This window comes from Crocodylus porosus, unplaced genomic scaffold (genome assembly GCF_001723895.1).
Source record: "Crocodylus porosus isolate Cpor-Errol unplaced genomic scaffold, CroPor_comp1, whole genome shotgun sequence".
Classification (NCBI taxonomy): domain Eukaryota; kingdom Metazoa; phylum Chordata; order Crocodylia; family Crocodylidae; genus Crocodylus; species Crocodylus porosus.
Genome location: NW_017728927.1, coordinates 8,066,737 through 8,082,567, shown reverse-complemented (window position 1 = coordinate 8,082,567; position 15,831 = coordinate 8,066,737). Strand labels below are relative to the sequence as shown.

At 45.3% G+C, this 15,831-nt stretch overlaps 1 protein-coding gene across 1 annotated transcript; it reads right to left on the bottom strand.

Annotated features, from left to right (window-relative positions):
• Positions 1-4,024: 4,024 nt before the first annotated feature.
• SSTR5 (somatostatin receptor 5) lies at positions 4,025-14,574 on the bottom strand. The gene is made up of 2 exons (XM_019541901.1): positions 14,339-14,574; positions 4,025-6,093 (listed from the first exon to the last, which is right to left on the bottom strand). The coding sequence occupies exon 2, from the start codon at positions 6,028-6,030 to the stop codon at positions 4,918-4,920; it is 1,113 nt and encodes a 370-aa protein (XP_019397446.1). The 5' UTR covers positions 6,031-6,093; positions 14,339-14,574; the 3' UTR covers positions 4,025-4,917.
• Positions 14,575-15,831: the final 1,257 nt, after the last annotated feature.

Sequence of the window (15,831 nt, the reverse complement as noted above, 5' to 3'; positions counted from 1 at the left end):
GGTTATTTAGTGATGCTTACTGGGCATTGGCCTAATAATACGATGCAGTAGGCTGTTTGTGCTGTGACTCACTACTATGCAGTGTTACTAGGCTAATGCGCAGTAAGCATCTTGTGTAGACACACCCAGTGGGTAGAAAGCGGATGCGTGCTCCCACACTGTATGGAGCATCGGGGACCATTGTAATGGGTGCACTTCTAGTTGATACTTTCCATCTATTTTCCAGTGTGCATTTCCCCCAGACCACCCCACACTTGGCATTTTACTGGCCTGCTGGGTAGCAGACACTTGGAAGAGGTTAAGAATTGCATGGGTCCAGATGTCATAGGGCCGTATAGGGAGCACGATACTCAGAAGCTGTGTTTTTTACCCACCCTGGAGACAATTAAGGACTTCAGTCTGTAGTGCTTGCAGCATGACACCATTCAGATACCATAACACTGAGGGACACTTCCAGCTATGCTTCTTCCTCTTGCCAGGGTCCAGAGCAGCAGGGATCCACTCTTCTGTGCACTCGCTTGCTGCTTCTCAAGGTGAAAATACTTACCTTGAACAAACATGTCACAGGTAATGGCCACATACACAGAGAGGTCACAGTTGCAGGTGGCTTTCCGTGGCAAAACCGCAGGCCTGTTCCACGTGAGCGTCATGAGCTAAGAGTTAGTGGCTTGTGTGTTCCCAATCAGTCCTACCCAGCTTTATCCCTTTTAATACAGGTGTCCGGGGTCCGTGGGAGTTTAAGTCCCAGCTGAGAGGCAATTTGGAAACGGGTAGGAACCGTGCAGACCGTGGCCATGAGCCAATGATTGAAATGGAGCGGAGGAGCTCTGTGACAAAGCAGAGAAGTTGGAGAGACCCTGGGAAACACAGGACAGACCTCGCTGCCTGCGACTCCCCTGCAGAAACAGCCAGAGCCATTGCCCATGCTCAAGCAGGTAGGATAACAGCTAAGGGGTTAGGGGGAGGACCTGTTCCTGCTAAACCATGCCTTTCTATCCTGCAAAAGACTGTGGAAGACTACACACTTCTCTCAGCTACTACCATGTAGAACGGCCTTTATTTGCATGCTGCATTTGCAATATATATGTTGCCCCTACTTGGGATGACAGGCAGCTGCTGGCATCCAGCAGGATGTTGCCCCCTTTTTTTTCTAGACGCACCAAATTCTCACTCCCTCCTGGAGAGGGAAAAGGGAATTTACTTTCCATTTCTGACTGGCAAATTCCTGGCCCAGCTCTTGCTTTGTTTGCTGGAGTGACAGTGGGGTTCTGGTTCAAAGCGACTTAATGCCCTGCTGTAATGCCACAAGGGCATTTGTGCAAGACCTTGCCATAAATTACTGACAGCATTTTGCTTTGCAGAAGAAAGCTAAGCACACATCAGGGTGGGGCATAATCCATACGGCACGGTCCAGCTGGTGGGTATCTGTGTGGCCAGCTCAAGCACTTTGACTGCACAGCATTTTAGGAGCTTACTTAAGAATTAATATTTTTCTTTCCCTTACCTTCAGAGTCTAAAGGGTGGGTTACCATGACCAGTAACCCATCAATGTGTCTTCTTCATGACTTAACCCAAGAGTCAATCCAGCCACAGTATTTTGGATGCAACTGCAAACATAGCATGGAGTTTATATCACATCCTCAGCTGATATAAATTTGGGATAGCTCCGCTGTCGATTTTACAGGTGAGGACCTGCTCAGAGCGGTAGTGTAGCCAGGTAGGGAAAGTACAAGATTGGGACTCAAAAGATCTCTGCTCTTTTTCCATTTCTGCCACTGGCTGGCTGGGCATCTTTGGGCAAGTAAGTTCCCTTGTCTGCATCCCAGCTTTTCTCCTCTGTAAAACTGGGGTAAGAATACTGCCTTCTGGAAAGTGCTTAAGAGGTCTATGATGACAACTCTGTATTGGAGAAGCATGATTATTATACAAGTCCCATGGAAGAGATATAGGAAACACGTGATGTCTGAGTGAATACAGCATGCAAAGTGAATTTGGATTATCAGGGGTTTAGTTAACAAACCGCATGTAGGCATGAAATCTTGACCCCTTCAAGTCATAAGAATCGCCATGTGCAAGGTCAGACCATAGGTCCATCTTGCCCGCTATCTCATGTCACACTGTGGCAGAAAGTCATAGTCATAAAAAATTCAAGTTGAAGGGACCTCAGGAGGCCGCATCTAGTACAACCCCCTGCTCCAAGCAGGACCAGCCCCAACTACATCATCCCAGCCAGGGCTTTGTCTACCCAGGTCTTAAACACCTCCAAGGATGGAGACTGCACCACCTCTCCAGGTAACCAGTTCCAGTATTTCACCACCCTCTGAATGAGGGAGTTTTTCCTAATATCCAACCTGAATGTCCCTTGCTGAAAGTCAATGGCAAAGCTTCCGGGGCCAGGACTCCAACTTACGTCTCTGGGGATCGGCAAATAATGTTGTTCCACCATCAGTCTTGTTGAAGCTGCCAACAGACTTTTCAACAGGAGCATGATCTAAAACCCACTGAAGACAATGAGAGATTTCCCAGTGTCTTTGTTAGCTTTAGATCGGGTCCTTGCTGCTAAATGAGTTCCTGCATGGATGTGTGTACCACTGAGGTTTGATTTGGGACTGACACCTATCAGTCTGCCTCATGCGGAAACAGGCTCACTTCCTTCACTTGATGTAAAGCCAGGCCGGTGATGAAAAGCCAATGCAGCTATGCTGCTTTCCACCAGCCAAGGGTCTGATCCAATATCTCCCATTTATCTTTCCTAGGCAAGGACTCGTGGTTTTGTGTCTAGACTTGTGTTTTCTCAGAGCTTTTAATTGCTGGTTTTTTCCCTCTGAATTCTAGCAGCAGCTGAGCACTCGAGATCAGCCTTAAAAACCCTGCAGTGGCATGCCAGCATTTATATCTCAGTAAGGAAAAATATTTGTATCTCAAGCTGCCAAGTGTTTCATTTCTTTGAAAGTCATATATTTGCAAGTTATGAACTATACATTGAGTTTGGAAGAATTAATGACAACTTCTGGCATATGCGCTTTTATGCTCTCATCACGGCTATCCTAATAACTTGGTCCTGCTTTATACTGCATCCCAACGAAGGAGTTATCTTCATCCCTTTTTTACAGTGACTTGAATAGTCAGCCTCATTGCTTGTACAAATATCATGCTGACATTTGCTTTTTGTATCAGGGCTCCACAAAGTTTCCCCAGAGGAGCCGGAGGTCTGCATACTGTAGGAAGTGATGCAGGAACAGCGCCTTGGATGTCCTTTTGCAAATGGGTCTCTTCCATCTCTTGCTTCCCTGATTTATTACCTGTTTATTTGGAGAAATGTGTTTACTTGTGGAAGGACGGTTGTTGCTTGGACTGTGTGAATGAATGGCAGTGGTGATAGGGAGGTATCTATAGGCAGCCTACAAAGATTGGGACCAGACCAAAACGCCTGAACGTTAATTTGGAAAGGAATACATGCATATTCCTTTCTCTCTGGGTGTTAAAAAGCAGGAGACAGGACAGTGCAATGGGAATCAGAAAAGCTGGATGCCACTCCAGGGTCTGCCTTTCCTGGGACCTTTTCTATAGTCTTTGTCCAGTCACTTTACCTCTGACTGATCTATTCTGATTATCAGCTCTTCATGAATGTCGTTCTGTGTTTGTACAGCACCTTGCACAGTAGGGCCCTGATACTGGCTGGAGCATCTAGACTCTACTGTAATAACATGGCTGAACATTTTCATTTATATCTGTGGTAAGTTAAGCATCAAGGACAAAGCTGTACTCACCCCACCAGACATGTCATACAATGATAGGAAAAGATATGACATGGCTCATCAAAAAGGAATTTCACTTATTTTAATTTCTGAAAATACCATTTAAATTCAGGCCCATACTTACATTCAGAACCAATAGATACACATAGAACAGCTTTTCAGGACTTCACAATCATTGTCATTTACATAGTAATGAAGTGATAAGATTACATTTTAGAAGCAACTTGCTTTAGAATGTAAAAAGTATGATGAAGGATTTTTTTTTCTCATTATTTCATATTCATCTCCTTATGGTCTTCCTTTTCTCAATCTTTCTTTTTTTTTTTTTTTTGCAATTTTTTGCTTGAAATGTATTGACGCCCTCCTTGTATAGTAACTTCTGATTCTCTTATTCAGGTTAATTACAGTAAAACAATGCAGATGGACTAAGCAGCATTTCAAAACCGTGGGCATGTACATCATTCCAAGATCAGTGCTATGACCTAGGTTACGCTGAAAACTGCGCCTGAAGAAATGGTGCTTTTTTCTTTTAATGGGACATATCACTGACGACACTTTCAAGCACAGGTTGGGCCAAATCGACCAACGTTGACTGTATAATCTGTTAATTTGCCTATTGGATAATTTGCCATTGTTCTGATTTCCTCTCCGCTGACTCCTTTCTCAGCCACCCTCAACTCCTGGTCTCTACTGGCTACTCTGCCATTATTTGCATGCCCCTTGGACTGGTGACATAGCCAGAGTTTACAGTACTTTCAGCTTTGGGTGGATCGTGGCAATATAAAGTAGCCATCCACTCAGCTTATCAAGATGGTTTAAACAGGATTTTGCAGGATGTTGCTCACCCTCCTTCCCCGACCAACACAAAATAGGCAGAATATATCAGTAAACCCATTCCCGAGTACATGAAAAAGGAAAGGAGTCCCATAAATTCACCAGTGTCGGCTACGTTGTCGTAAGCGTCCCACAAAACCCGATCTCATCCATTATACCTTTACCTAGGAGAGAGGGGGGAAAAAACTATGTACATTTGTTTGAGCTGCTGAGTCTGAGGATGTCAGCTTTACCAAGATATTATCACTGGTTTTTAATCTCCCCAGTTTTCCACCTCTACGAGTTATTTACGGGGGGGGGGGGGTTTCCTCTCCGAGCTGTAGCCTTACACCTTACTTGTTTGCATATGTCCGTTGAATTCTATATTTCTCTGGGTTAGCATTGATTCTTGCAAACGGCTGCTGTTTTCCTGCCTGTGCTCAATCGGGTCTCCATCTTCGATGCCATTCCCCTTCCGGAGGCACAGGACTTTCTGAAAACTCTGCTTGAAGTTGTCAGAGAGAAATCCATAAAGGATGGGGTTGGCACAGCTGTTGGCATAAGACAAAACCACCACAAAGAAGTAAACACCGAGCAACACCGGGTCCTCTGGCAATATGAATATCAAATTGATGATGTTCAGGATGTAAAACGGGAGCCAGCAAAACACAAAGACGACCACGATGATGACGACCATGCGGGTTACTTTCCTTTCCGAGCGCCTGCGCCTCGTAGACCCGACTCGGATGCCAGAGGACTTGACTTTAATCACGATTAGCAGGTAGCAGAGACAGATCACAAGCAGGGGGCCAAAAAACCCTAAGACTGACGTGTAAATGATGAAGGCTGCTGACCAAATGTTGATGGGGTCTGGCCAGTTCATGTTGCAGGTGTGAAAGTCTTCCTGGACATCTGAAAATATAATGACTGGAAGCACCACCAAGAAGGAGAAAGTCCAGACGGTTATACTGATCAGCTTGGCCACCCTGGGACGTCGCCACTTGGTAGACTTGATAGGATGAACCACAGCAAGATAGCGGTCCATGCTCATGACAGTCAAGCAAAAGATACTGGTGAACTGATTAATGCCATCTGCCGTCATAACCAGCCGACATAAAAAGGAGCCAAAGGGCCAGTAGGAGATGGCATTCTGAGTTGCCAAGAATGGCAAACCAAGCATAAAGAGTACATCAGCTACTGCTAAATTCAAGATGTAAATGTTGGTGACGGTTTTCATCTTGGCGTAACGCAGAACCACATAAATGACCAGTGTGTTCCCACTGAGTCCGATTACACATACAAGGAGGTAAATGATGGGAATCAGGACTTCGTGGATGTCTTTGGAGGGGGGCAGTGCGGACAAGGTTTCGTTCTCCGTCACATTGTTCAGCAACGAGGAGTTCATATCTTGGGAGCTGGTTTCCATGCCAAAAGCACTGGGGAAATAAGCAGCATCCATTTTTTTCCCTTCCCTAATTTTCTTTCAGTCTAAGGAAGATTAGAATTCACCAATGTCTTGTGCCTGAAAGAGAGAGAGAGAAAGAGAGAAGAACAAATTAAAAGCTCATTTTTACAGGTTGCGCATGGGAAGGGCTCTACCCAGAAGTCGTATTTATATTAAGTAGCTGCCACGTGCATTGCTCAGTGTACCATAAATATCAGCAATATATATGATTATCAGCAATTGTCTGATCGTATCATATATTTATGATTTACATCATATATTTATGACTTCTGTCATAAATATAAGCAGCGATCATCTTTATATCAAGCAAGTGTTGCATTTCCCCCACTCCATCCCCAATACCTAATGATAGAAAAACCCCTAAATTGCAGCATACCAATTGTCTGTCACTGTAGATACGGGCAAGTTGAGGTTTTGCTCTTGGGATCCGTTTGTAAGGGACTACACCACAAAATTAGAGAGAGGAAAATTCAGAGGAACATTAAAAACGGCACAGTTCAAAGAGATTTGAAGCTCTACTCTAACATCTAAAAAAGCAAGGGCTGTTATTGTAGGAGGACATATCCGTCATTTTTAGTAACGTTATGCTGGTAGGTTGGTACTGGGCGTTTCTACATGAGATGCTTAATGCACATTAGCCTAATAACACTGTGCAGTAACATGCTGGGCAAAAACCGTGCTAATACACTACCGTGCGGTACTACCAGGCTACTACAGTTAGCAGGATAAAAAACCACGCGCCGGCACTACCGTGCAATAATTCTAGTTACTGCTCATTTAGTTAGTACTTCATTATGTAAGTACTAAATTAAATGTGCAGTAATTACTGTGCATAAATGAACGTGTAGATGCGCCCACTATGGACCACCGTCGCCCAAGAAAGCCCTGCCAATCGGGAATATTACTTTCTGCGAGTCATTATGGCACACCCTGTGCTATCCAAAATGATTCCACAACCCATCTATCTCCCTCACATTTTATGCTTCATACCCTTCCCGAGACCAATATTTGAAGTCATTTTTTGTTGTTGTTTTTCCAGCATGAACCCCCTCCCCCTCCCACTTGATCTTCAATTAAAAGAGATTAGGCATTGATGCGGGGCCAAACTTTGAACGACTTTTAGCAACAAAGGTGTCACAATCAAAGCTTTTGAAAATGCAACATCTGCCATAGGTGTTTAGCGATTTTTTTTTTTATTATTATTATTTATTTATTTATTTAAGTCTGATCCTGGGCTCTTTTACTATGATCCGGCCCTTTTAAAAACCAGGCATGAATCCATTCTGAGTACATGTGAAATGAAACCGCCTGTCAAAGTGCCTTGGGGCAAAAGGCTGGTTTTAAAATCCAGAGCCAAACCTAGATTTCCATTCTGCATTTGAGGCTTTTTCTGCTGAAATCTCTCTCAGATCTGTCGGCTGACAGAGCAGCAATCTGAGCTGATAGATTCGCACGCCGCTTACAGTCTGGCAGACCCCAATGAAAACCCGTGGGAAGCATCAGCATCTGTGTAGGTGTGGAAAACAAAACCCTCCACAGTAAGCAGCAAAACCTGAGCAAAAAACACTATGATACCTATAATGGAAGCACCCTCACGTTAGGACGTGGAAGACAGGATGAGACAAAGCACATGTCACAACTGCAAAGACGCCTCCTGTGCTGAACAACAGGAGATCAGCTTTTGTCCTTGGTAAATGTTACGTTTCCATTAACCTTCCCCACCCGCTCTTTCTCCTTGGCCTCAAAATAGGAGTATTTGCATCTGGGAAACGCCCTTTACAGACCCAAAGCTCAGACTTTCAAGGGTGTCCTACCCCAACGAGGAGGACTAGGAGTCAAGGTTCATTTGTCAAATGGCATAGAGGAAAGCTTTCAAACTGTGCCTGACGCACCAATTATTATATTGATTAGTGCATCCTTTGCATGCCCATTAAGTATTGATACCCTCCCTCCCTCCCTGCCATCCCAATTATTAGGGAGGAGCGCATTGGGAAGGAAAATACTCTGTGTAGGATTGTTGAGGCCGTAACGTTCAATTTTGCATTTACATGTATAACGTGATCAACTTCTGAGGCTGATCATTCAACTCTCATCTTCTCCCCTCCCAAGGAATATACAATGAGGCCAGAAGGAAGTCTGCATGGGTCCAAATAGTAACCAGGCGTCTTTAGTCCCTGCTTGTGCCCTGAAAGTCATTCTCAAGACGCCATTCTTGACTCATTTTCAACCCTCATCTGCTTTACTGTGGGCATTATTCTTTTTTTCTGAAGTGGAAATCTTACTTGCCTTCTGCCGGGGAGATGTGTGCTAGGTTACAGTTAAGGGAAGGTGACCTAAAGAGTCTTCCAAGCATCTTATGCATCCAATGAATGCCCCCCCCCAGCTTGCACTGAGTTGGCTGAAGGCTTATGATATCTTGCTCCAGCTTCCAAGGCATGCGTTCAAGCCCTGCTGCGGGGCTGTGAGTAAAGGCCACCCCCAGTTGTCAGTGGGTGCCCGGTCGCTTAGGCTAGGAAGTCTCGAGTGGATGTCAGTGATGCGATGTACATAAATCCCTTTCTTGTGCCTTCCACCATGCCCACTGAATGGGCAGATCCTTGACTGCACTGAAACCTGAGCCAGACCAGCTGAGAAAATGTCTGAAAAAAACAAAGCAAAACCACCTTATTGTTCTATTGATTTTAAAAAAATACGCAGAACAGTAAAGGAGCTGCCGTACCAAAACAAAACCCAATCCGAAGCGTGGAAGGAAAGTTTTGTCTCCTGCTTACAGACAGCCACCGCCTCCTGCCTCCCAGCAAATAAAACACGGCACGGGCAGCAGGAACATTAGTTCTGTGGACATGAACACTGCACGTAAACCAAGTGCAGTGCTGAGCCACTTGCTTTTCCAAATATTTGGATTTTAAACCATTACTGGGAAAGCAAAGTTGTTTCCTTCTACTTGCCAAACACCGGCCATGAACTGCAAACACCATCCTCAAAGAGGAAGCCCGTTGCTCCGTGCATGTGATTTGGCATTAAGTGGGTCGAGATGGGATAAAAGGAGGCACGTTCATTCCCCCTGTTTCTCCCAAACAAATCCCTATCCTAGCATCTCTATTTGGGCCATCGCTGCCAAACTACGTGGAAGTACAGAAGAGCCAGCAGTGCCGTTCAGGGCCGGGGGCTGCCAGCGAAAGCAATTGCTCGCTACGCCATCCACACCACTTGGAAGAGAACAAGCCGAGGCAAGGAGGGATGCTGCTGCCTTTTCTGAACTTGGAGTCTGACAGATAAAGAGGTGCTTCGTGTTGCGACCCGTTTGCCTCTTCAGGTACCATCCGGCATCTTGTGCTTGTGTGACCTGCCTCGAGGCTCAGTGATAACATTGCCTTTCTCGTCTTGGGGATGTTCTGGCATGCAAAATCGCAGTTTCATCTTGCACTGCTGCACAGAGCTGCTCACCAAGGGGCACTGACCTTTTAGGGAAGCTGGAATAGACGCACCCATATAGTCCATGTGCCCCTCGCCCCTCTGCATGGCCACAGGCAGCATCGTCACACGGGACCCATTTCACGATCATGCAGATGGCTGTGGGCGGATTTCTGCCTGTTCCAAGAGACCCCACTAATATCCCTTGCTCTGAACCCTGCTGACACAACTTTGTGGTGGCCAAGTTGGCTCTGTAATGACTTTACTTCCTTTTGCATCTCACGAGTTACGCTTTCTTGGCCCGTATGCTCTGCGGGGAGGATCCATGTTCATTAGCCCGGCTGACGCCACCGCTGGCCCAGGGCACTGATAAGATGCTCGGTGTTAAGTTGGAGGCTGTTCCAAACGGAGGAGGCTGCCTGCCTGCCTTGGCATGAAGTGCTTTGAAGATTGCAGCTGAGCTACCTGCAGTATGGAAATGCTTCTTGGTTCTCTCCTAGTTGTCCACATTTCAGTCATGGCCATCTCACACCCTCCCCTGCCCCCACCTTCTTCTGGGAGCTCTGACTGACACCCCCACATCTTTTCCAAAAAGGCAGAGGTTTAGTACTAACTGAGAATGAAGCAATGATCTCCGGGCAGTGGCCTACTCCCATGGTGGCTCCAAAGAAGTAGCCTCATAAGATGCTGAATTAACTGGAGCTCCTCAACCTCCTCCTCTTCCTCGACTTCCTGATGCATTCGATAGCTTGTCTAACTACAAGCTGATGCAATAAAAGATACTACCCTAAGAAATCCTTGCTCCTAGACTTACTAATGTCACCCTCTGTTGCATTGGGAGTGATCAGTTGTCCTCCAGAGAAGCTCTCTGCCCCAGCAAAACCATGTCTGCTTGTTTCTTGGGGGTCCTGCTGCAGTACTTCCAATCCAGGAGAAGGTTTTCCCAGTTTAATGTCCTCCAGAGAAGAGTGTGATAGATGAGGCATCTTGATGCCTGAAATAACAGTTTCATCAGATGGATAGATAGGTAGATCTGATGAAGCTGTTATAGCTCTTTAAGGGGTGTGTATGTATATAATTTCCTTATAGAAACCACTGCTCCCTTCCGGTCCATTGTTCTCCTCTTGCAAAATGGACAAAGGGGGCTTTGCAGTGAGGTGCAATCAGTGAATAATCATTGCCTTATAATACAATATGGCATAGTCAGCCAGAGTATAGGAGTCCGAGAAGGAAAAAGGAACATTAGAAGCAGACCAGCATTGTCCAGCTGTCTGCTCTGTTCCAGGTCTGTGGACAGATACCGCATCAAACCAGGCTCAAGCCTGCCGTTCAGAGGGAGAGGCTGACTTGGAATAGGGCCTCAGGTGGCTACCCCAGCTGAATGGGGACTGGTCCAATGAAGAAACATGCAGGGCGATACGTGACAGAAGTGGACTTTTCTAGGGTCAAGCCACAAAACAATGGCAACACCAAGAAGTAGACCTCTAAAAACCCAAACAAAGCAAAATGGCCAGTGATTTTTTTTTTTTTTTTTTTCCCCCTCCCCGCTGTGGGGAAAAGGTTTCTGACACAACAATTCAACACTGATTTGCAAGGGGAATGGTATGAATTGGGTTTTGTTTTATTGGGGGTGCTCGTCCCTTTGGAGAGTCGCTTCCAAATCCACGTGCCCGCATGACGGGAAAGGCAGCGGTAGTCCGGGAATTGGCACGTGCCAAATGAGATGCAAAACTTTGGTCTAATAACTTAATTTTTTTCCTTTAGAGATTCCTTGGCAGTTTTTTTTTTTTTCATAAGAGTAGGGACATTAACCCTCACACTCTGATTAAATTCCACCTGATGAATTTTGTATTTTCAGCTCCATGGAAACCATTTAGCACTTGGGGATGGGATGAAATGCTAGTGCTAAGCTCGTCATGTTGAAACCAATATCACAAAGTCTTTCTCCTATTTTCATCAATCGGTGAGACCCTGAGTGTTGGCTGAATTTACAAGGAATTACGAGTGTCTGAGCACGTCAAGCTTCACCGCTTCGCCAAGGCAAAAGTACAAAGGCAGTTTTATTTTGGACTCATCGCACCCGCTGCAATAGATGCATGGGCAAAGTTCTCAGTCGTAAGTACCTGTTGGTTCTGGCAGCCTTGGAAAATGTTTCATCTGCCCTGTTTGTGACTGTGGCTAGCAAGACGGAAAGGCAGATAATTGGTGACGAACGCCACGTAAAGTACGCAGGAGCTCCAGCTGGACACATCCTACCTGAAGAGACCGCAGTTTGGAGATGTGCATAAAAGGTTTCTGCTTGATGGCATCAAGACCGACTCGACTGGGACCGACTCTACAGGCCAAATCAGTTAAGTCAGAGACTACATTCAACAAACCAGTTTCAGCCATTTTGAAACCGGTGTGCGTGCACTGAGCTTACGTTCTGTTCCAGGTCGAGACCCATCTCTTAAACTGGTTTATGCGTAACGTCTGTCCCTAGCCTGAGAGACAAGTGAATGCAGACTGTAGTCCTGAGGTTATCACTCGGTGCAGGGTGGCTCTGGGGGGACGCGGGGTACAGACCTGGAGAAGGAGCCGCTCTTAGGCAGCGGAGCAAGCAGAAACGAGGAGGAAAGCAGCGTTCTTCAGTGTATAGGTTGATGTAGACAGCAGAGTTGTACTTTTCTACAGATGCTCGTCCCTGCCCTCTTTCCATCTTTAATAAGATCTTCCCTGTAGTTGTCACGTTCCGTGAACTGATTCCCAAGTGGTTAACAGAGGTGGTCAGTGGCATTGTACCCATTCTGTGTATGGGAAACCTGAGGCACAGTGCAGTAGACTGACTTGCCCAGCATCACCCAGCAGGCTGAACCCAGGTCAGCCTCCTCAATTGCAGTGCAGCATCCTAACCAACAAAAGAATCACTTTGCCTTCAATGCTCAGCCACTGATAATTTGGGCTTTAGTCAGAACATAACTCAATAAATGCTGGACCTTTCCATTACAAGTCTTGCTGACAGTTTGTGGAGGCACAGCTGATTTTTCATTCTGCTTCCACCTGCCAGTCTGAGCTCTACCAGGACAATTTGACCGCAACTTCAGACGGTTGCAGCAGCAGACAACTGCTGATGAATCCCAGGGCTGGGTGACGATACAAAACCAACGTATGCTGCATAGCATGATACTTATTTGCTCGGGTTGGACTATTCATTCATAGAATATGCTTCCCTAACATTATCCCCCTATGGGAGTTTGTGTTTGTTTGTAAAATACCCCCCTGAAATATAGCTAGGGGTCATGTGGGGTGGGGGGCACATTTACAATGACTTTTGTGCTTAAAACGGGGGAAAGAGCATGTGGATCCAGCTGAGAACATGGGGCCAGGTTAGTCCCAGGTGTAACTCCCCTATATAGAGTACAGTCCCAGAAAAATAGCAAGCCCCACTCCTTACCAATGCAGCTGCTGTCTGCATAGATTATTGAAGGTAAAAAATGAACCAATGGAATAAATAGTGAAGAGGTCTTGGCATGGGTACAGGCTACCTACAAGGTGGACCCCTTTGGAGCACCTTTTTAAATGTGTCTAATAATAGGCTACCTGAACCAGCCATTCTTTGGTGCAGCCTGGACAAGGTGACCTCAAGACAAACTCTATAGCACAGAAGTGGCTGAAAGCAGCATCCCTGCACCTGAGCAGAAAAGATCTGGAAGAGCAAGTCTTGGAGAACGATGGTTAGGTGGCACCATTTGATTTCTGGCTCTAAGCACACAATGGTGATGTGAACTGGCAAAGTTGTACCATGGACCAATGCAGCCCAGAATTTACTCTGAGGCAAGGAGGTGGGAACAGAAATATCTTTCAAGCTTCAACACAGACTCAAATCATCAGAGTGGTTGGACTTCTTTTTCTGTCTCCTATTGCACAAAATAATTTCTTTTCTTCCTCTCATTCCTGGCTTCTCCTTGGCCTTCCTGTCATATAAGACGTGCAAGAGTCCTTCCACCCCAGCCAATTAATGATCACATCTGTGCTGTTCTCTCTCTCACGCGTGTGTAAGAACTCACCAGCAAGAATCAAACTGTAGGCAAAAGCCAGATTTTACAAGGAGGTTGCTTTAAAGAGCATCTTTTGTGTCCATAGAAAATTTCAGGCTGGAAGGGAACTCAGGGGGTCACATCTAGTCCAACGCCCTGCTCCAAGCAGGACCAGCCCCAGCTACATCATCCCGGCCAGGGCTTTGTCTACCCGGGTCTTAAAACCCTCCAAGGATGGAGATCCAACAGCCTCTCTAGTTAACCTGTTCCAGTGCTTCACCACGCTCCTAGGAGAGAGTTTGTCCTAATAACCAAGAGTCATAAGCTTGATGCTACCCAAAATTCAGATTGAAAACAATGGGTCCATGATTACTGTTCTTGTATTAAAATGTGAACAGATACCTTTATTTTAAATAATTATCTCCTTGCAGAGCAGGTCCTCCTGTAGGAACTGGTTCAAGGAAGGTGTGTCTACACATGTACATTTACTGCACAGTAATTTAGGTTATCCAAAAACCTGCACAGTACAGATGCATGTCTACATGTGTGTGCCTGTACCGCACCATAACTGTGGCAACTTACGCTGACTTGGGCATAAATTTGATACCTATATGAGGCAGGTATCAAATTTATGCCCTATTAGTTACTGCGCAGTAATACATGTGTAGACACTTTACTGCACAGTTACACCGTGCTTGTGGACTGACTTGGTCCCAAGCAGTGCGCACGCAGTGTTACTGCACTTTAATGGCTGCACATGTAGATGCCAGCCTAAAAACCTGCTTACTGCACAGTAATACTGCACAGTTATTACTGTGCAGTAAATTCACATGTAGATGTCCCCAAAGAGGATAAGAACCTAATACTGCTACCTGCTCATGGGGTCATATCTCCAGCCCCTGTTTTAGGAGCTTATGGGAGATCCCAGGCTCAGCTTCCTGGATGGCCCGTGGAGCATCCTTATGTTTGCAGCCCACATTGAGAACCCAAGTCCAAAATCCATCGATGACAGTGAAATGGTTTCTCATGGCTTTTGACTCTTCAAACTATGTAATATGGAAATAAACACCTTAAGGAGAGACCAAGCCTCTTAGATTTTAAAACCTTTTTTTATTTTAATAAGCTAAAGCTAGATTCCCAAGAACGTTGATGTGCAGATGCATGCACGGTTTGGATGTGCAATTCCCTTTACCGTGTGCATAAAAGCAGGTGTCAGGGTTATTCAGACACACAACCGGCCATCTGAAAATTCAGCTCTGCCATCTGAGTGTGCACTTTTGGTAAGGCTGTTCATATTTCAGTTGCTCCAGATTCTGTTATACAGAGCACTGGCACTACAATAAATACCCCATGGAAAAAGCTTTATCAAGCCTCATGCTTGAAGACATAAAGTGATTGCCAGCAGGGGGTCAGGAAGAGATTGCATAATAGCAGACTCTTGAGGGTTGGGATTTCATCCTTTTGCTTATTTGCCACCTGGAATCATTATCTTTTTCTATGCAACATCAAACTTAATTGCTTTGAAGAGAATTAAGATAACAGAAAGGTAGATTATGGCTTCCAGGTGGATAATAAGCAGTAGAAGCCGGTGAAATGCTATCTCAGATAAATCCAGTTTTTAAAGCAAATGCTCTCAGTATTAATAGGAAAAAGCCCACAGGTAAATAAGCCAAAACAGTATGTCATTACCACCATATCTCCGGCTGAGTGTTGTTTGAGTTTCCCAGGATGCATCACTGGAAATATTTGCTATAATGGGGAGAACGGCCACATTTGGCTCCCCACTAACTGCTCTATATGGAGTGTAAGTACATTGTCCTCTCCTTCAAATGCAACTTGCTCTTCCTTAAGGCTTTCTCCTGCAGGGAACAGGGAGGGGAGAGACTTGAGTACACTACAGATGGCCACAATCAATAGGGAAAGTCATCTCTCGCATAAAGCAAGAAGCAAGGATTTCTTAAGACGATTGGCTCTTATTGGACCAACTGCATCGTTGGGATCGAGTTCCCAACCAGATTGTCTTGCATTCAAAAGTTCGCCTAACTTTATCCCAGCAATGCAATTGGTCCAATAAAGGATATCACCCTAAGAAATCCTTGAGTCTCACACAATTATTGGACCATTGTAGCTACAACATCACTCTAACACTACTTAAAGCAAGAAGAAAGTGTTAAATTACCAGATCTTCAGCTAGTGTAAGTTGATCCTATTAAAATCAAATTAGCTACGGCAGGATAACCACCTAATGTTGGGTGGGGGGGGTGAGTAAAACATCAAAACAGTAACTAGATTGGAATAAAGCCTATGGTAATGAAATAGTTATGGGTGGAGGGGGAAGGGATTGAGTAAATAGTCACTTTCATGC

What these genes read in the sequence shown, in the direction of transcription:
- SSTR5 (XM_019541901.1), bottom strand. Translation starts at nt 6,030, where the DNA reads ATGGATGCTGCTTATTTCCCCAGTGCTTTTGGCATGGAAACCAGCTCC.